General features: G+C 46.7%; 1 protein-coding gene across 1 annotated transcript in view; it reads left to right on the forward strand.

Annotated features, from left to right (window-relative positions):
• Positions 1-18,895, forward strand: part of aco1 (aconitase 1) — a 72,963-nt gene extending 54,068 nt beyond the window's left edge. The window contains exons 18-21 of the mRNA XM_062971833.1: positions 1,578-1,725; positions 9,981-10,103; positions 10,401-10,586; positions 17,669-18,895. Coding sequence (XP_062827903.1) covers positions 1,578-1,725; positions 9,981-10,103; positions 10,401-10,586; positions 17,669-17,782 — 571 coding nt within the window. The 3' untranslated portion in view covers positions 17,783-18,895. The remainder of the gene's footprint in view (positions 1-1,577; positions 1,726-9,980; positions 10,104-10,400; positions 10,587-17,668) is intronic.
• Positions 18,896-21,283: the final 2,388 nt, after the last annotated feature.

The raw sequence follows: 21,283 nt of genomic DNA on the forward strand, positions 1-21,283 counted from the left end.
GGTTGCATGCCTTTGTTTGAGACGTCTGCTTTTGTCATCTTTGCATTCTGACCTCTCTCTACTCTGTGTGTTTGAAGATATGTAGTGTTTGGAGGTTTTTCCTCTTGCTTTGGGACTTAGAAGTTATGGAGTTAGAGAGAAGCTGAGACCCTCTTCTTTCCTATCAAGGAATGTAGTTCTTGTTTTTAAATAAACTTTTTTGATAACTTTAAAGATTGAACTATGCATCTTTGCCTGCTAAACTCAAAATTCCTTTTGAGTTTAACCACTACAACACTTCACCTTTCTGCTTGCCGTGAGCTGACTGCTCAATTAAGTATCCTGTTTATATTTTTGGATGCACTTCTATTTTTGGGAGATTTCCTAAACTTTCATCCACACTGACATCAGCAGGAATAGACCAGGAAACATTATATGGAGTTCCAAATAACTTCCTCCATTATATTTTAACCAAATTGCAACTACTGATGGCTGCTGTTCAGAGAAAGGTTATGTTCTTCTAAGGATGTGCATGATATGTGTGTTTTTTTTTGTTTCCTTCGTGCATTTGTTTTGTGTCGACCATTTGTCTACACAAAACAAATGACGACATTTTTGTAGGAAATGAGAAGTGACATGAAAATGAAAGCTGCCCAGTCATCATGCTTGCTTTTGTTTTCATTTCATTTCGGCTGCATAACAATAAGCAGGTACTGACAGAGGGCTGCTTTCCCATTACAGCTGATGTGTACCAATGGGTGTTAATTTTATTATTAATAACAATAGTTACTCTGGTACCCTAAGCTGAGTCTGAGAGAGGTCTGCTTCCCCATGACAGCTGGACTGTTGGGGATACTTACAGTGCATTGCTCTTGAAAGGCACCAGATTGAAGGATGCAGGTTGAATGGCCCTTGTTGGCTGATCTTTCTCTCAAAACAACTTACTTACATAGTTACATGACAATTCAAAGTCAGAACCAGTGAAATTGAGGGTGCATTTACACTATAGAATGAATGTAGTTTGACATCCCTTTTAACTGCCATGGCTCAATGCTATAGGATCTTGGGAGTTGTAGCTTTACAAGATCTTTAGCCTTCTTTACCAAAGAATGCTGATGTTTCACCAAACGACAACTCCCAGGATTCCGTAGTATTGGGCCATGGCAGTTAAAGTGGTGCCAAACAAATGCACCCTTACTCTTAGATAAGCAAATATGTTGGATTGTAGCTTTTAACATTCTTTCCTCTTCACAGGGGGAGCATAAATTTTGCCTTGTGTGTTTTTTTGGGGGGAAGTAGGAATGAAAATGGGAGGAAAATGATATGATGCTACTCAAAGTGGGGGTAAATATTGTGCCTTACACATTTTACTGTTGCTCACAATGGATTAACATGCCTTATTGTGTGGTTGTCTAGGCAGTTGGCTGTCTGAAAAGACTGATCATACCATTGTTTTTAAAAGCCAGAAATAAGAACTGGAACATGTTTTGACTCTACTTTGAAGCATGTCCCATACATGAAAGTTACATCACGCTTTAATTAAATTAAAAATCTCTTTATTTTTTTAACTACAAGTTGCTTCCTTTTTATCTGGGCAGCCTAACTCCTCGAGAGTTCAACTCCTATGGCTCACGTCGAGGGAATGACGCTGTCATGGCAAGAGGAACATTTGCAAACATACGCTTGTTGAACAAATTCCTTAACAAGCAAGCCCCTCAAACCATCCACTTCCCATCAGGTGAAACAGTGAGTATTCTCCCTGTTTGTCTTAGATTTAGGGTTATGTAAGATAAGGTTGATGCTTCCCCTGTACTGACCAATCTTCTTTCAGAAGTACAGCATGTGTCTTGAGCTGGGCTGAACAGAACTAGATTGGTCCAATAATTTAATAATTGGGGAATTCAATTATGCTTGCAAGTTTAAACTTTAAAACTAGGTTTTTAATTGGTTTAAAGGATTTTAACTCATTATTTTTAATTCTGTTCATGTTTGATTCTATTTTGAATATTTGTATATTTTTAGATTTTAATTGTATTGGGTTGCTGTGAGTTTTCTGGGCTCTATGGCCATGCTGCAGAAGCATTTTCTCCTGGCGTTTCACCCACTTCTATGGAAGGCACCCTCAGAGGATGTGCGGTCTGTTGGAAACTAGGCAAGTGGGGTTTATATATGTGTGGAATGTCCAGGTTGGGAGAAAGAACTCTTTTGACTGTTTGAGGCGAATGTGAATGTTGCAGTTGGCCAGCTTGATTAGCACTGAATGGCCTTGCAGCTTCAAAGCCTGGCTGCTTCCTACCTGGGGGAATCCACAAGCATGTGAACAATTTCAACAGAAAGGAGGAAACCATGAAAATGAACAAAATCTGGCTGCCAGTATTTAAAAACTCTAAAATCAGGACAGTAAATAAAGAACAACATTCAGAAAACAGGGGAATTCCAGATGGGAAACAATCAGGGCCAGCTATCACCTCCCACAAAGGATTCCTCCCTAATGAAATCAGGGAGTTTTTTCCTTTCAGAAAAAAACTCAAAACATGGCTGTGGGAACAGGCATTCAGGCAGCAATAATAATAACAAATTATGTCACTGATAATGAACAGAACCCGGGCTATGATTTAGACTTGTGGAATTTTTAAATGATATTTTTTTAATTATCTGTTTTTAATTACATTGTTTTTATAACTGTTTGTTTTTGGTATCTAATGACTGCTGTTTGTGAAGCCACCCTAAGTTCCCCCCTCCCCCTGGGGTGTGGACAGGGTACAAATGTATGAAATAAATAATGAATAAATAAATTCCCTCAAGGAGGAAGCAGCCAGGCTTTGAAGCTGCAAGGCCATTAAATGCAAATAAAGGGGCCGGGCTGTGGTGCAGGCTGTTGAGCAGTTGCAATAAATCACTCTGACCATGAGGTCATGAGTTCGAGGCCAGCCCGTGGCGGGGTGAGCACCCGTCAATTAAAAATAAAAAATAGCCCCTGCTCGTTGCTGACCTAGCAACCCGAAAGATAGTTGCATCTATCAAGTAGGAAATAAGGTACCACTTATAAAAAAAAGTGGGGAGGCAAGGTTAACTAATTTACGATCTGGAATGAGGAAGTGCCGTCAGAGTGGATGATGAAGCAGCTGCTCCCCCTGTGGCCAGAATCGAACATCCCCTCAGAAGAAGGTTAACTTGCCTCTGCGTCTGTCTCGGTCTCTGTTTGATGTGTTTATGAGCATTGAATGTTTGCCCCGTGTGTGTATAATGTGATCCGCCCTGAGTCCCCTTCGGGGTGAGAAGGGCGGAATATAAATACTGTAAATAAATAAATAAATAAAAATAAAGGTGGTCAATTATAGCATTCACACTTGCCTCAGGCAGGCAAGAGTTCTTCATTCCACCCTGGACATTCCACAGATATACAACCTCACAACCTCTGAAGATGCCTGCCATAGACATGGGCAAAACGTCAGAAGAAATTGCTTCTGGAACATGGCCATACAGCCCGGAAAACTCACAGCAACCCAGTGATTCCAGCCGTGAAAGCCTTCGACAACACATTGTATTGTACTTCTTTGAAGCTCTCTTTTTGGGGACAAAAAATGGGATCATCATCATCAACCACTGCTTTATTTGGGAGATGTGGATGATGGAGGATGATTAGATTTATTTATATCTTGCTTCCTTCCCCCCCCCCTTACAACATGGGACTCGGTTTTGTTTACTGAATTACTATAAATCCAATATTAAACAGTAAACATTCTTATCCATGCTTGGAAATTAAGAATCCAACCAAGAGATATAGTCGCCATCCCCAGTTGCCAAATCCTGCAGTGGGCTTGCCTGTCTTTACTGTTATGAAGCTACATATTTGTACTAGTCAATAGTCTTAATTTAGCAAAGTGGTTGACATATTGTAGCAACTTCATATTTATAGTCCTGTGGAATTTTATTTTGAATCCCTGTATATATATATATATATATTTCTTCTACGTGGAGTCTGTGAAATACGCACATATGGGTTAAACTGCGCCTGCGCAGACTTTCGGAACATTCTAGAGCTTCAAAAGAGTCAATTTGGCGGAAGCCCCGCCCATCTCCCCATAGACTATATAAGCCCGAAGGCGGGGCTTCGCCTCAGTTCTTCTTTTCCGCCAGAAAGCAAGGACTGTAGGAACTTCTAGTGCAGTGATTTACCTCAGTGATTTACCTCAGGATTTAACGGTTTTTGACACGGACTGATTTTGACTACGTCTTTATCTTCAATACTTGCGGTTATTCTTGACTTGGTCTGCCTTTGATCGTCGGTTTGTCTATCCTCAGTCAGGCCAGTAATGTCTACTTTGTGTTTTAAAAAGTGTGGGGCCTGCGGCGGAAAGCTCCCTGACTCCGATGGGCACTCTATGTGCCTCCTTTGTTTGGGAGAGACTCATAATCCCCAAACGTGTCCTATCTGCCAAGGTTTTACGCCGCAGGCTCGGAGAAATAGAGAGGCTCGCTTAAAAGCTACTCTATATGAGCAAGCCCTGGCTCCGGAAGGGGCCCTATTGGGCAAAAGACCTGCCTCTGAGCCGCCATCCTTACCGTCCTCTTCGGGGGCAAAGGAAGTGCTCCTGCCGAGGGAGGAGTCTGTGGAGAACCCTCAGAGGGGAGAGGGACTGGCGCAAAAGAAACTCAAGCCTTCCAAGCCCCATAAAGAGGCTAAAGACTGCCATAAAAAGCCTAAGAAAGGGAGGCAACTCTCTGGCTCTGAGCCCCAGAGTCCTCCGGATCGGAGCTTAATGGTCGGCTGTGCCTCTCGGGAGCCAGCCCCGCCCGCTTCTATGGAGGCAGGGGAGGCGCCGCCTCAACTTTCGTCGGCCGAAGCTGCCTGCAACTTAGAGAAGGAATGGAGCGGCAACACTCCTGATCGCCCAGGGCGCGCTCCGGCGCCGATATCGGGCTCGCCTCTCCCGCGCGCCTCGGGTTCGACCACGCCTCCTCCCAAAGTCTCTCGGCGCCATCTATCGACGCTGGAGGAGCAGAGCATGCGCGCTGAGCGTCGGGGCCGCGGTGATGAGAGGGCCTCTAGGCGCCGCTCTCCTTCAGTTGAATCCTGGTGCTTGGTATCGAGGAGCCCATCAAGGGTCTCCTCTGTCTCCCGGTCTTGATCTCCTGGCTTGAGGTCCCGGTACCGTTATTCAGATTATTTTTATCCTTACCCTCCTCCTCCCCCTTTCCCTGGTTATGGTGGATATTTCCACCCTTATGATTTTTACCGGGACCAAAGTGACAGAGCTTTTCCGGGTTCAAGACCCTCACCGGTGTGCCCTACTATTACTCAGCAACCGCAAGCCCCGATGTTAGCCCCAGCAGTTACTCCTGTACCTGTGCCTTTTGTTCAACCTGAACAGGTTGATGTGTCCCTGCCTAGTGAGGCCCCACTTCACCAATCTCCTGGGGGCCACTTGGGGGACGAGGACCAGGATCATGCTGGGCCTGACCATGCTGGGGAAGGGGGCCTAGTACCTCCTCAAGGAGAACCAGAACAGGATTCACAACAGGCGGAGGAATTTCGCAATTTCTCAGCTCTGCTAATTAGGTTATCGAGGGCACTCAACTTGCCTACTCCTAAACCTGCCAATGTGGTGGAGGACCCATGTTTTACATCTTCTGAACAGCGAGGCCCATTGTCTGCTCCTCTCCCCACACTGCCATACCTTTTAAAGATTATCAAAACTGAAGGAGTTGCACCTTCCCTTGTACCAGCTACGCCTAGGAAGGCGGAGAATATGTATAAGATTGATCTATCTTCAGCTTCTTGGCTGGCGAAGCTGCCAAAGGTAAACTCTGTGGTGACTGATGCCCAGCCCAAACCGGTCCAAAAGAATCAGGCCTCACCTTCAGATAAGGAAGGCAAAAAGTTGGATGCTATGGCTAAGCGATTCTATTCTTCAGCCTGCCTGTTCGCTCGTATGGCTCATTATGGGGTCTACATGAGTGTGTATCAAACCTTTTTATGGAACAAGCTTGGTCCATTTTTGGATTCTCTGCCGCAAGCTGACCAGACTTTGGCCAAAGCCTTTAAACATGAGGCTCTCCTTCTGGCAGGCCTGCAGAAGGAGTTGGCAAAGAACACAGCTGATGCTTCAGGAAAACTTCTTGCAGGAGCAGTCGCTTTGAGACGTCATGCGTGGCTGCGAGCCTCTACCCTTTCCCCGTCGAATCGCGCCCTGATTGAAGACCTCCCTATGGATGAGGCCGGTCTCTTCAGTACGGATACAGACTCGCAGCTGGAACACTCGCATAAGATGAAGCAAACGCTTAACAAATATGGTCAGCATCCCTACCACCCATACCCTTATCAGCGCCAGCGCTGGGGCTCCCAGTCGCAATACCAACGTAGGCGTTTTAGCCCTCCCTCATTCCGTGGCAGGCAACGACAACACTCAGCAGCAACGGGAGGTAGGAGACCCCCCTTGCCTATCAAGGGTCAATTTCGTGGTACCAAGTCCACTGACCCCAAGAAGCGTCGTTTTTAGTTCTGGTGCGACAGCGGATTCCATGGCTGTCCCAGTTTCGCCCCCAGCCTCGTTAGTTCCTAGTTTAGGTTCTCCTAGTTCTTTCCCAGGGGGGACCCAGTCCCCTGTAGGTTCATCCCCTTTTCTGTACCTGGATAGGCTCCACCCATACTTACACGAATGGAGGCAAATAACAACAGATGCCTGGGTCCTTGATATTGTATCTAGGGGTTATGCTATTGAATTTTACGCCCTCCCTCCAGTGGGACGCATTTGTGTAACTCCAGCCTCCGACATCCTGTTAGAGGAGGTATCTACTCTCCTAGACAAGGGTGCGATATCTCCGGTGGCTCCGGACCAGGCAAGCTTCTGTTTCTTTTCCCGCTACTTTTTAATTTCAAAGCGGGGAGGCGGTCTTCGGCCCATCCTGGACCTTCGGATGGTTAACTCTTTTATTAGACCGCGTAAGTTCCGTATGGTCACTCTCGCCTCCATTCTTCCTTTCATTAGGAAAGGGGCGTGGCTAGCAACAGTGGACCTTAAGGATGCCTATTTCCACATTTCTGTTAGAGAGAGTCACCGCAGGTTCCTTAGTTTCGCGGTTGACAACCATTTTTACTCTTTTAATGTTTTGCCATTTGGTCTGTCTACGGCCCCTAGGGTTTTCACTAAATGTATGGCGGTGGTGGTAGCTCACCTTCGCCAGCGTGCTGTTGTTGTCTTTCCTTATATTGATGACTGGCTGCTAGTTGCAGACTCCCGTGAGCAGCTTGTATCTGATATTCGTTATACTCTGTCTCTTCTGCAGGCCCTTGGCCTTGTGGTCAATTTAGAAAAATCCTACCTTACCCCTACCCAATCCATTACGTTCATCGGTACCATCATAGACTCCAGAGCTCGGAAGGCCTACCTACCGGAGGACCGGTTCAGCAACTTACGATCCCTGGTCACGAACTTGCAAGACCGAGGTCACGCCTCGGCCTGGACCATCCAATCTATTCTAGGCCACATGGCTTCCACCACAGCCGTTACAGAATTCGCTCGGTTGAAGATCCGACCACTTCAGAACTGGTTTTTTCGATCCTTCGACCCGCTTCACGAGTCTCAAAACAAGACGCTTTACCCCCCACAACCAGTGTTATCCGCCCTGTCATGGTGGATAAAGCGGTGCAATGTCCTCACAGGACTACCGTTCATTTCGCCGCGCCCAACGCTGACGTTTACGACGGACGCATCCTCTCTGGGATGGGGTGCGCACCTGTTGGATTTGTCAATTCGGGGCAAATGGTTGCCTCAGGAGCGGCGACTTCACATAAATGCACTGGAACTGCTGGCAGTGGAGAAGGCCCTGAAGTCCTTTTCTCGCCTGGTCAACAAGCATGTGGTCCGGATCATAACAGACAACACAACAGTGAAATATTATATAAACAAACAAGGGGGTACGCGCTCTCAGACTCTCCTAGTCATCACTATGAGGATTTGGGAATGGTGCATTCGAAGACACATTCGTCTGTTGGCAATCCACCTGCCAGGGAAAGAGAACACCTTAGCGGACGCCCTCAGCAGGGCGGACTCAGACACTCACGAGTGGCGTCTCCACCAGAGGGAGTTCAGATTCATCACCCGAAGGTGGGGGACTCCTCAGATCGACCTCTTCGCATCTCCGGCGAACGCTCATTGCCCCCGCTTTTGCGCTCGGATGCACCCTCGCGCATTCCCCGGTTGCTTAGGAGACGCCTTCCTATTCTCTTGGACGCCAGGCCTCCTTTACGCCTTCCCTCCACTTCCTCTTCTAACCAGAGTGGTTTCGCAAATCATCTCAGACAACGCGGACTACATCCTAATAGCCCCGTGGTGGCCCCGCCAGCCATGGTTCGCGCCGCTACTCAAAGCGTCAAGCGGCGATTATGTTCGGCTTCGCTGCAGCGCCGACCTCCTCACAATTCAGGACGCCCTTGTCAGACATCCCGAGGTGTCGTCCCTCCGGCTAACGGCTTGGAGACTGAAACCACGGTCCACCTCTCTGACGCTGTCCGCCTCATAATCAATGCAGCTCAGAAGGTCTCCACTAAGAAGGCTTACACCTATAAGTGGTCCCGCTTCAAGTCCTTTGTTTCAGCCATAGGAGTTGATCCTATTTTCGCCTCCACGTCAACGGTGTTGGACTTCCTTGTTTACCTATCAGAGAGGGGTATGTCCCTTTCTTCAATTAAGTGCTACGTTGCATCGCTCTCTTGGTTTCGAAGGAAGGCTGGCCAACCATCCCTTTTTCAAGATCCTTTAGTGCAGCTTTTCCTGAAAGGGTACAAAAATATACATCCGCCTACGTCTATGCCCCCTCCGGCATGGAGCCTCGAGCTGGTGCTGTCACAGCTTTCGAAGCCGCCCTTCGAGCCCATGGCTTCCATCGATATAGCACATCTGTCATGGAAGACAGCGTTTTTAGTGGCAATTACGTCCGCCAGGCGGGCTAGTGAGCTCACTGCCCTCCGGGCGGACTCTCCATACATCCGTTTCCATGAGGACAAGGTTGTACTACGGACGGATGTGACGTTTTTACCTAAAGTTGTTTCACAGTTTCACATTTGTCAAGACATTGTCTTACCGACTTTTTTTCCAAAGCCCGCCTCTGCATTAGAGTATGCCTTACACGCTTTGGATGTCAAGAGAGCCCTGTTATACTACATACATAGGACAGCTCCCCACAGGAAGTCGCCTAGACTTTTCCTTAAATACAGGAAGGACGAGCTTGGTCTCCCGGTAACCTCTCAGAGGTTGGCGTCCTGGATTACCTCCACGATTCGTCTAGCCTATCAACTGGCGGGCAAGGAGCCTCCACACCAGATTGTTGCGCACTCGACAAGGGCGCTATCCACGTCCCAAGCTTTCCTTCGGGGCATACCATTGGATGTCATCTGTAAAGCGGCCACGTGGTCAACTCCATCCACCTTCGCCGCTCACTACAAAATGGATGTCCAGGAGAAAAAGGATGCTGCCTTTGGGAGAGCCGTGCTGTTTTCCTGCGTGGCATGACCCACCTCCAGGTTAGTAGCTTGCTAGTCACCCATATGTGCGTATTTCACAGACTCCACGTAGAAGAAGTATAGGTTGCTTACCTGTAACCGTATTTCTTCGAGTGGAAGTCTGTGAAATTCGCACAGCCCCGCCCGTCCTCCCCGCTGTGTCATGCCTTGTTTTCAGCTGCTTTCTGTCGGTTGAGAACTGAGGCGAAGCCCCGCCTTCGGGCTTATATAGTCTATGGGGAGATGGGCGGGGCTTCCGCCAAATTGACTCTTTTGAAGCTCTAGAATGTTCCGAAAGTCTGCGCAGGCGCAGTTTAACCCATATGTGCGAATTTCACAGACTTCCACTCGAAGAAATACGGTTACAGGTAAGCAACCTATACATATTTAAAAACCTGGGGGTTGATTTGCAACAGGCCCAGAAGTAACACAGTTTATCTGTTGAAGATATTGTTTCTTTGATCGTTCTGATAATAATTGCATTGTGTGACTGTAGCTTGACGTGTTTGATGCTTCTTGGAGATACCAGCAAGCAGGTCACCCTCTTATCATCCTGGCTGGTAAGGAGTACGGCTCTGGAAGCTCCCGAGACTGGGCTGCAAAGGGACCTTTTCTGCTGGTAAGTGAGCTGTTTTTTAACAACATCATTTTGTTTCCTACCAACCCCCATGGCTTGAGGCAGGGTATAACATGGTTAAAATACACAGAAAAATACAACACCATTAAAATACATATATTAAAATATACAAATTTTGTCTGTGTTAGGCAATTGTAGTTTTAGAATTAGGAGATCTGTTGCTTTGCAATACTATCTTTATTTAATGAGTATTTAAAATGTGCATTATATAGTTTATACTCTCTTTTTTTAGGTTTTGGATCTAATGTTTGAGAAGTTGTTAATAAAGTGCTTTTTCAGGGCATCAAAGCAGTCCTTGCTGAAAGCTACGAGAGGATTCACCGCAGCAATCTGGTGGGGATGGGAGTGATCCCTCTGCAGTATTTGCCTGGTGAGGATGCCGAGAGTCTTGGGCTGACTGGCCGTGAACGTTACACAGTCATAATGCCTGAGGAGCTAGTGCCCAGGATGAATGTACAGATCAAGGTAAGATTTCACAGACCGATCCAGCATGGCTGAGTTCCAAGTGTAACAGAAACAAATATATACTTAGAATCTTTCAGGGGCCATATATGAGATAGCAAACGAAGCTAGATTTGGGGGGAAGCAGGACTAAAGCCCAAAGTAGGCCATGCTAGATCAATTCACCCTCACCAATTTCCAGCCTGTTGTAGCTGGTGAGGCAGAGAGGACAAAAATCCTCATTGTGTGATTGGGGCCTACTGTCTACTTAGTTGTATAGTTTGAGTATACTTAGCTTAGTAACTTATATAAATATCTATAAAATAAGTTGTGTGGGGATTCCAAATATTGAGTAATCATAATTGTTATTAGTAGCAAATTATTAATACAGAAGTTACAATTGAGTACATCTACATTAGGGCTTCTTAAACTTTTGCACTTGTGACCCCTTTTGGCCCAATTTTTTTTTTTTACGTGACACCAGATATGTATAGGTTGCTTACCTGTAACCGTATTTCTTCGAGTGTTGATCTGTGAAATTCGCACATATGGTTTACCCAATGCGCCTGCGCAGATTTCGGAACCTTCTAGAAGCTTTAGATGAAACTTTTTTTTTTGGCGGAGGCCCCGCCCAATCTCCCCATAGTATAAATATGCTTATAGGCGGGGCTACGCCTCAGTTCTCCGCCGCCGACAGCAGCTGAGAAAACGAGGCATGACATCAGCGGGGAGGCTGGGCGGGGCTGTGCGAATTTCACAGATCAACACTCGAAGAAATACGGTTACAGGTAAGCAACCTATACTTCTTCTTACGTGTTGTCTGTGAAATGCGCACATATGGTGACTAACAAGCTACCAACCTGGAGGTGGGTCATGCCACGCAGGAAAATAGCACCGCTCTGCCGAAGGCTGCATCACGTTTGGCTTGGATGTCGAGCTTGTAGTGGGATACAAAGGTCGATGGGGATGACCAGGTGGCTGCTTTGCAGATATCTTCCAATGAGACACCCCGAAGAAAGGCTTGAGAGGTTGAAAGGGACCTGGTGGAGTGTGCCGCCACATGGGATGGGGGGTCTTTACCTGCTAGTTGGTAGGCTAAACGAATGGTAGATGTGATCCAGACAGCTAGACGTTGTGAGGATACAGGTAAGCCTAAGGTATCGTTCCTATATTTAAGAAAAAGTCTGGGTGACTTCCTGTGGGCGGCAGTCCTCTTAATGTAAAAAAGCAGTGCCCTCTTGACGTCTAAGCAATGGAGAGACATTTCCAGAGGAGTGGATGGATTTGGAAAAAGTGCGGGAAGAACAATATCTTGGCACATGTGGAAACGAGACACTACTTTGGGTAAGAAGGAGATGTCTGTTCGGAGGGTCACTTTATCATCCGAGAATCTGATGTAAGGGGCATCGACCCTGAGGGCTGTAATTTCACTTGCTCGTCTGGCGGAGGTGATTGCCACCAGGAATGCAGTTTTCCACGAAAGATGGGCCAGGTCGATGGACGACATGGGTTCGAAGGGGGGTTTTGACAACTGTGACAAAACCAATTCTAGGCTCCATGATGGGGGAGGCAGGGAACTGGGTGGATAAGTATTTCTGTAACCTTTTAGGAATAGACGGAGCAAAGGGTCCTGAAAAAGTGACGGTTGTCCTGCCTTTCTCCTAAACCAGGATAGGGCCGCTGCATAACATTTGATAGATGAGAGTGACATCTGTTTGGAAGAGAGATGAACGAAAAAGTCAAGTACCGTCGAAACTGGAGCTGTGAAGGGGTTACTTCCAGAGGGGGAAATAAAATGTTTGAAACGAGACCACTTGTAAGTATATGATCTTTTAGTAGACGTTTTTTGAGCTGCATGGATTATAGCACGGACGGCGTCGGAGAGGTGAGCTGTGGTCTTATCCTCCATGCCGTTAACCGGAAGGATGGTACGTCCGGGTGTCTGACCAGGCCGTTGTGGACCGTGAGGAGGTTTGGACTGTTTCTCAGATGAATATAATCGCCCCGTGATGCCTCCAGGAGTGTTGCGAACCATGGTTGGCGTGGCCACCAGGGAGCGATCAGAATACAGTTGGAGTTGTCCGATACAATCTTGGCGACCACTCTGGCTAGGAGTGGAAGAGGTGGGAATGCATACAGAAGATCTGGTACCCATGAGAAGAGGAAAGCGTCTCCTAGGCATCCTGGGGATGCGTGAGGGCGCATACGTGCGCAGAACCGAGGACACTGTGTATTCGCTGGTGAGGCGAAGAGATCTATCGTGGGAGTCCCCCACCGGCGAGTAATGAATTTGAATTCCCTGCGATGGAGGTGCCACTCGTGGTTGTTTAGAGTTGTTCTGCTCAGGGAGTCTGCCAACACATTGTCCACCCCTGGTAGGTGAATTGCCACCAGGAAGACATGTCTCTGAATGCACCATTCCCAAATTCGGGATACGATGGAGAGGAGAGTCTGTGAGTGAGTCCCTCCCTGTTTGTTGACGTAGAATTTTACTGTAGTGTTGTCCGTGATCAGTTGGACGACCCTGTTCTTGACAAGGGGGGCGAAGGATTTGAGGGCTTTCTCCACCGCCAGAAGCTCGAGTGCGTTGATGTGGAGACTGAGTTCTATGGTTGACCAGTGACCGTGTGCGGTCAGGTTCTGGAGGTGAGCGCCCCAGCCCTGGGGGGATGCATCCGTTGTCAGTGATATAGACGGTTGAGGAGAGTTGAACGGGAGGCCCGAGCAGACATTGTGTTCCTTTGTCCACCATGCGAGAGACCTCAGCACTGTTGGTGGAGGGGACAGAATGCGATCCTGACGGTGGAGGAGCGGGTTGAATTTCCGTACAAACCAATTTTGGAGGGGCCTTAGGCGCAGTCGCGCGAATGCGGTGACGTTTGTGGTGGACGCCATATGGCCTAAGATGGACTGGATTGACCAGGCAGTGCCCTGGCCATAGCGGCATAGCTCTGTAATCATGGTCTTCAGGTTTAGGAATCTTTCTTGTGGTAGAAAAGCCCTTTGAGCGTTGGAATCTATAATGGCACCAATAAAATTGATGCGTTGAGTGGGTAGGAGGTGGGATTTTTCTTGGTTGACAATGAGGCCCAGAGTCTGTAAGAGAGATAGGGTGAAACGAATGTCAGATTTTAGTTGGTCTCTAGAATTTGAAGATAAAAGCCAATCGTCTAAATATGGAAAGACCATGATGTGCTGCTGACGTAAGTATGCTGCCACTACTGACATGCATTTAGTGAAAACCCTTGGGGCTGTGGAGAGGCCGAAGGGTAAAACATTGTAGGAGAAGAAACGGTCATCTACTGCAAAACTAAGGTATCTACGGTGGTCCTCTTTAACAGAGATGTGGAAGTAAGCATCCTTGAGGTCCACCGAGGCTAACCAGGCTCCTTTCCTAATGAAGGGGAGAATTGTGGGAAGTGACACCATCCGAAACTTGCGCGGTTTTATGAAACGGTTAATGCCGCGCAGATCCAGTATTGGGCGGAGGCCCCCTCCCCGTTTGGTAACCAGGAAATAACGAGAAAAATAGGCAAGGTGAATCTTACTGGGCGGGATAGAAGAGATGGCTCCTTTATCAATCAGGACAGATATTTCCTCAAGGAGTACATCTGATGGGGAGGTGGCACAAATGTGTCCCACTGGTGGAAGGGAAAGAAACTCAATAGAGTAACCTTCCTCCACAATCCTCAAAACCCATGAATCCGATGTGATTCGCCGCCACTCATTCAAGTATGGAACGAGCCTGTTAAGGTATAAACGGGGAACTTCTGGAGAGGAGGGGTGTTGAACAACTAGAGAACTAGAAGCCAACTGGGCTTCAGAATGAACTGGAAATAACGACGCGGACAATGGAGTTGTCGGGCTAAAAACGCCGTCTCCTATTGTCCGCTGACTTGGGCCCCTTGTATTGACCCCTGGAAGGGAAAGACGGCTTACGGTTCCCCGTGAAGGTGGACTGCTGGCGCTGTCTTCCCCGAGAGAATGAAGGGCTGTAACGTCCCCGGTAGTATTGGGATTGATATCCCCAACGCTGACGCTGATGGTAAGAATAAGGTTGGTGAGGATGTTGCCCATATTTATTGATGGTCTGCTTCATTTTGTGGGAATGTTCCAATTGTGAGTCAGTTTCAGGGTTAAATAACCCGGCCTCGTCCATGGGAAGATCCTCGATGAGGGAGCGAGCGGATGGGGACAGTGTAGCAGCCCTCAACCAAGCGTGTCTGCGTAAGGCGACTGCTCCTGCTAGAAGTTTGCCAGATGCATCGGCGGTGTTTTTTGCTAGTTCCTTCTGAAGACTCGCGAGGAGCGTGGCTTCTTGTTTAAACGCCTTGGCTAAGATTTGCTCATTGGGAGATAGAGATTCAAGGAAGGGACCAATCTTGTTCCAAAGATAGGTCTGGTATACGCTCATATATACTCCAAAGTGAGCCATCCTAGCGAAAAGGCAAGCGGAAGAATAAAATTTCCTTGCCATAGTGTCCAATTTTTTGCCTTCCCTATCCGAGGGAGTAAGTTGGGCTTTCTGGGCCGGTTTAGGTTGCGCGTCCTTCACGACAGAGTTGGCGTTGGGCATCTTGGCAAGCCAGGAGGTTGCCGACAGATCCAACTTGTAAAGATTCTCAGCTCTTTTTGGGGTAGCTGGAACCAACGATGGTGCAACGCCAACTGTTTTGATAATCTGGAGCAAATAAGGCAGGGTAGGTAGTGCCGTAGGCGTTGGTGATTGTTGCTCCGAAGAAGAGAAACACGGGTCTTTCACAACATTGGTGGGTTTCGGTGTCTCCAAGTTAAGAGCTCTTGAGAGTCTTATGAGAAGGGCAGCAAAGTTACGAAATTCCTCAGTACGGAGGGGATCTTGCTCCGTTTCCGTTAGAGGTGTAGACGGAGGTCCATCATCCTCCACAGATGGATCTATATCTCCCGCATCCATCCCTTCCGGAGCTGGAGCCGATTGGCTCTGAGTTTGTTCACTATCCGGGAATGCTGGTTGTGTTTTGGCTATCTGAGAGGAAATTGCGGTCTCTGGGATCGCTGGTGGGGGCTGTTGAACAGCTTTGGCTTGAGTGGCTGAAATGGGAGGGGCATCGGGAGTTTGCCCTTGTAGAGGAAGAGGCAGTTCCCCTCGGTTTCGATGGAAGTCAAAATAATGGTAAGGAGGGTAAGCGGGGAATGGAGGGGGAGGATAAAAGAAATTGGGATAACGATAGAGCGAACTATGGCCCGGAGACAGAGATCGTGGGTAAAAGGAAGCCCTGGAAGGGCTCCTCGAACGCGAGCCCCAGGATTCAGAAGAGGGGGAACGCTCACGGTACCGATGCCTTCCGTGTCCGGCCTGCTGCCGTCGCTCGGTGCTCCGGCCTCGGCGCTCCATGGCGCTGCTCCCTGCCTCCGCTGTTGGGCGGGGCGGGGGATAGCACAAAGTTTGCGGCGGGGAAGAGCTGGCATTCTGCGGGTTGGCGTGCGCGCTCACGCTCCTCTCCGCTGCCCCCGGGGCCTGGGAGGGCTCCACAGGGGATAGATGGGGCGGAGCTTCCTCCATGGGCGGGATCGGGGAATCTCGGTCCCGAGAAGAAACGCGTTCAGGTGAGGCTTGTGGTGGGGGACTCAGGGGCTTCTCGCCAATGAGTTGCCTCCCTTTTTTATATTTTTTGAGGCCATCCTTGGGTTTAAGCCCTTTCTGAGGTTTGGCGGCTTTGGCTTTTTTCCTCGGTGCCTCAGTCGGCAGCTCGAGTAGGCCTGCCAATCCCTCCTCAGCGGGGGGAGGGGGATTTTGCTCTTCAGCAGAGGAAGGGAGGGAGAGTGTTTCAGGGCATGGCCGTTTGGGAGCGCGCGCCGCTTCTGGCGCCAGAGCCTGCTCGTATAGAGCGGCCTTAAGGCGGGCTTCCCTGTTGCGGCGTGCCTGGGGGGTAAAATTTTGGCAAATTTGGCACGTCTGAGGCACATGGCCCTCCCCCAGGCATATAAGGCACTTATTGTGTCCATCAGAGTCGGGTAGTTTCGCGCCACAGGCCGCACAATTTTTAAAGAATAAGGTAGACATAGCCTGCCTGAGACGTCGGAGCCGTTTAGGGACGTAGCGGAAGAGTAGTCGATGCAGTCCGGGTCAAGGTAAGTGGTCGGGAGAAGACAGAGACGTAGTCGTGGGCAAGCCGAAGTCAAAAAACCGTTGATAAAATGAAGAGGAGAGAGCTAAGAAGGTCCTACTAACTGCTGTCGCGCGGAAAAACGAACTGAGGCGTAGCCCCGCCTATAAGCATATTTATACTATGGGGAGATTGGGCGGGGCCTCCGCCAAAAAAAAAAGTTTCATCTAAAGCTTCTAGAAGGTTCCGAAATCTGCGCAGGCGCATTGGGTAAACCATATGTGCGCATTTCACAGACAACACGTAAGAAGAATTAGGCTTATATAAAGGTAGAGGCTTCCCCCTGACATCAAATCCAGTCTCCGCGGGGGGAGGGGGGGGGTTGGTGCTCATCTCAATTTCTAAGCCAAAGAGCCAGCGTTGTCTGTAGACACCTCCAAGGTCATGTGGGCATGGAGCACCGTTACCTTCCCGCCTGATCTACTTGCATTTGCATGTTTTTGAACTGCTAGGTTGGCAAAAGCTGGGGCTAACAGCGGGAACTCACTGCACTCCTCAGAAAAAAACTGCCAACCTTTCGGACAGCAAGTTCAACAGCTCAGCTGTTTAACCCCCCGCTGCACCACTGGGTGCTCTGGAATATACAAAATACATAAGTAAGAAAGGGAATAAGTAGGCCAAGGACGGAGTGTATGAGCACACATCTCATTTTGGGACCAGTAAACCATTTATTGTACCACGCGTTGTATTGAACTGGGATTTTTATAGCTGAACTAGGGTCATTGGATGCAGGCGTTTGCTCTTTTGATCATCACCAGAATCTGTAAAATTGTGTTTGGGATGCCTCTTTATGTTAACATGTTGAACAAGATTCCTATTATGTAGTATGTCATATGATATTTGAAATACATTCTGACAGTGCATCCAAGTGTTCAGGACTTCCTGAAAAGCCTGCTGCTTTCTTTTTGTGGAGAAGAAGCTTGCTTGCAAATGATGCCATTTTTTATGTCCTCTTAACAGTTGGATACTGGGAAGACCTTCCAAGCCATCATGAGGTTTGACACTGATGTGGAGCTCACTTACTTCCGGAATGGAGGCATCTTGAACTATATGATTCGCAAGATGGCATCCTAGTCTCTGACATGGGACTGCACCAGTTTCCATTTTATCATGAAACCTGCCTTTTTTTCTGATGAGAATGCACAGCAATTGTGAAAAACTATATACGTCCAAATGCTGAATTATGTATAGGTAGCATTACTCAAATTTATGTTTGCGCTGTTAGAATGTGTGGCTTAGGTGCCTTACCCACCAAACAACCTTGTGTTGTGTGTGTGTTTATGTATGTATTAACTCATCCTGCCCCTCATATCTTATTTCATCAGTTCATTGCATATGGGTGGGTACAATGTGAAACTGGTTAACACAGTGCTACATTAAGTGAAATCCAGATACCGCTTTAACCTTTTCAGTGTTTTATACAGCAACTGACGATACAGTTTTTCCTACGTGTCTTGAGAAATTAGTATTAAATAACTACAATCTGCTTTCTTTTAAAACAGTTAATCAGAATTCTCCCTTGAAAAATATAATCATGCTAAAATTATTTCAGTGGCTTAGCACTTCTGTCTTACAGATTGAATCTCTGTTATGCTTCCTCCTTGTTCTTCATGTGGGAAGGCCAAAGTAGTTATTATGTTAAAGACATAGCTAGCAGCTATATCTTTTTTTTTTTACTCAAATGATAACTCAAGGGCTAATGAACACTGGTTGGGGGATTTAACCTCCCCAGTCATGGGTGTTGTCACTGCATTATATCCATTGAAAACATCATGTATGAAACCAGTGGCTCTCTGCACTGCAATATAAAATGTGTGTGCTCCCAGAGGTAAGGGAACAACAGCAGAGAGAAGGAGTTAAAGATCCCCCAGTCCCAACCCAGATTAGGCCCTCTGTGCTTGCGTTAGAGCAGTGGTTCTCAACCTGGGATCCCCAGATGTTTTTGGCCTACAACTCCCAGAAATCCCAGCCAGTTTACCAACTGTTAGGATTTCTGGGAGTTGAAGGCCAGAAACATCTGCAGACCCCAGGTTGAGCACCACTGCCTTAGAGTTTTAAAAAAAAATGTGGGGGGGGGGGGGACATGGCTAGTTAACTCTTTAAAGCATTATGTCTTTGATCTAAAGTCTTTGGGGTAGGGAGATTTGAAAATCATTTATAATAAAATTCTATCTATTTTCCAAAAAAGGTTTAGAGTCTTTTTTTTTTAGTTCAGACAGTGTGTTTTGTTTGTAGAACTCTTGCAGGAGCCCAGCATTGTACATACCAAGGAAATGAAGGTTGGCCTACAAATAGCATTCATCATATTTTTGCTACCACAGATTGTCAAAATGCAGCATTTTTCGGTTTGTACATGCTATATCTCCTCCCCTCACCTGCTGGATGGTACAGCCCACAGGACAGAAACTAAATCATACCACTATTTCCTATCAGGTGCTAGACGTTGTAGCTTTGCTCGGGAAGTCCCATGACATTTTGCCATGGCTGTTTATATCTGTCAACTCTGGATTCTGTCAGGGGGAAATGGGCCCAAGAGTACTTAAGCCTCCTCATTCTCCTGTTACCCTTCCATATGGACCCCCAAGAATGATTGCTTCTAAATGGAATGGGTGGGTAGGTGGGGTGTTAAAAGAAAACTGTCAAAGATTAATAAAGATGAAATAATCTCAACTCACCAAAGATGAAGAATTCCATAACAAAATACAGCACATTGTCAATTACTGTATAGTAAAGATTTTCCCCTGACATTAAGTCTAGTCGTGTCTGACTCTAGGGGTTGGTGCTCATATCCATTTCTAAGCCAAAGAGCCGATATTGTACATAGAAACCTCCAAGCATGGAGCGCCGTTATCTTCCTGCCAGAGTGGTACCTATTGATCTACTCGCATTTGCATGTTTTCAAACTACTAGGTTGTCAGAAGCTGGGGCTAACAGTGGGAGCTCACTGCACTCCCCAGATTCAAATCACTGACCTTTAGGTCAGCAAGTTCATCAGCTAAGCCGTTTAACCTGTTGTGCCATCGGGAGCTACTCAATTACATTTTAGTCAAAAAAATCAATCCAAAGAACCCTTGATGACATGAATCAATATAATTACAGGCAGTCCCCAAATTACAAACAAGATAGGTTCTGTAGGTTTATTCTTAAGATGAATTTATTTGCAAGTCAGAATATTTTTAAGTGTCACTCCAGCCATATATGAGTATTGGATAGCATAGGGAAGGGTTAACACCTCTGGGGTGTTTGTTTTGTTTTCTGTGCCCGTTCAGAAGATTTCACCTCATTTTCTGTCCCTGTGATAATTGGATTTTGGGGGAAAATGGCTTGTTTTGGAAACAATGATTGGTGATAAAGTTTCAGTGGAGAAACCTTTTCCCCACGATAACTTTCAGAAGTCAATTTCCCTTCCAAGGGGTTCCATCCACACACCCCCCCCCCACCCCATTCTTAATTATGGGTCATTTGTCAGTCGGATGCTTGTGACTCAGATAATTTGGGGGTTTTAGTTCCTTCATTCATCTAGCCAATCATAGCAGCTGATATATTTTGGTTTTGGTTTCCTTTGCTTTGTCCTTTACATCTTTTGTTACATACCCCTAAGTTTTATTAATTTATCTATGGATGATATCAAAATCAAAATCCACTCTGAACGTATACACACATTCTACTTATTTATGAGTTCATAGGTAATATTATATAGCTTAATGGTGTAATGCTAAAAAATGTTCCTAATTTCTGCTACCTTGGCAGCCACCTCTCCACAGAAGTAGACACTGACACTAAATACAACACTGTCTGAGCTCTGAATGCAGCATTTTTTAAAATAAAGCAGAGAGTGTTTGAGGATCGGGACATTTGTAGAGATACCAAAATGCTTGTTTATAAAGTTATGGTCCTTCCAACTCTATTGTATTCCTGCGAAACACGGACCATCTACAAACGTAACTCTCAACTTCTGGAATGATTCCATTAGCATTGTTCCAAAATCCTGCAAATGTTTTAGGGAAGACAGGCAGACAAATGCCAATTTTCTAGAAAAAGGAAATAATACCAGCATTGAAGAAATGATCCTCTACCACTTCGCTGGACTGTCCACCTTGTCCGAATGCCCGATCACCGTCTCCCAAAGCAGTTACTCTCAAGCATGGAAAACAATGTTGGTGGACAGCAAAAGAGATTTAAAGAAGAGCTTAAAGCTAAGCTTTAAAAATCTGCAATAAACACAAAGAAATCAGAAACCCTGGCCATCGAGTGTCCTAACTGGAGGTCTGCTGTTACCAGCAGTGCTATGGATTTTGAAGAGGCACAAATTGAGGGAGAAAGGGGAAAGTGTGCCAAGAGGAAGACACATCCCTTGTTGGGACCACCTTCCATCTGGAAATATATGTCCCTGCTGCAAATTATATCCTTCCAGAAAATAATCAATCCTCCCTGTTAATCTCAATATATATTCACATTTTTGTATTCAGTGATCAACATACAAAGACAAAAGACTTGACACTAATTGAATTCTGGCAACTGTGATGATGGGATATTTTATGGAAGACTACACTTTAAAAAAATATTTTTTATTGA

This window comes from Anolis carolinensis, chromosome 2, assembly GCF_035594765.1.
Source record: "Anolis carolinensis isolate JA03-04 chromosome 2, rAnoCar3.1.pri, whole genome shotgun sequence".
In the NCBI taxonomy this organism is placed as follows: domain Eukaryota; kingdom Metazoa; phylum Chordata; class Lepidosauria; order Squamata; family Dactyloidae; genus Anolis; species Anolis carolinensis.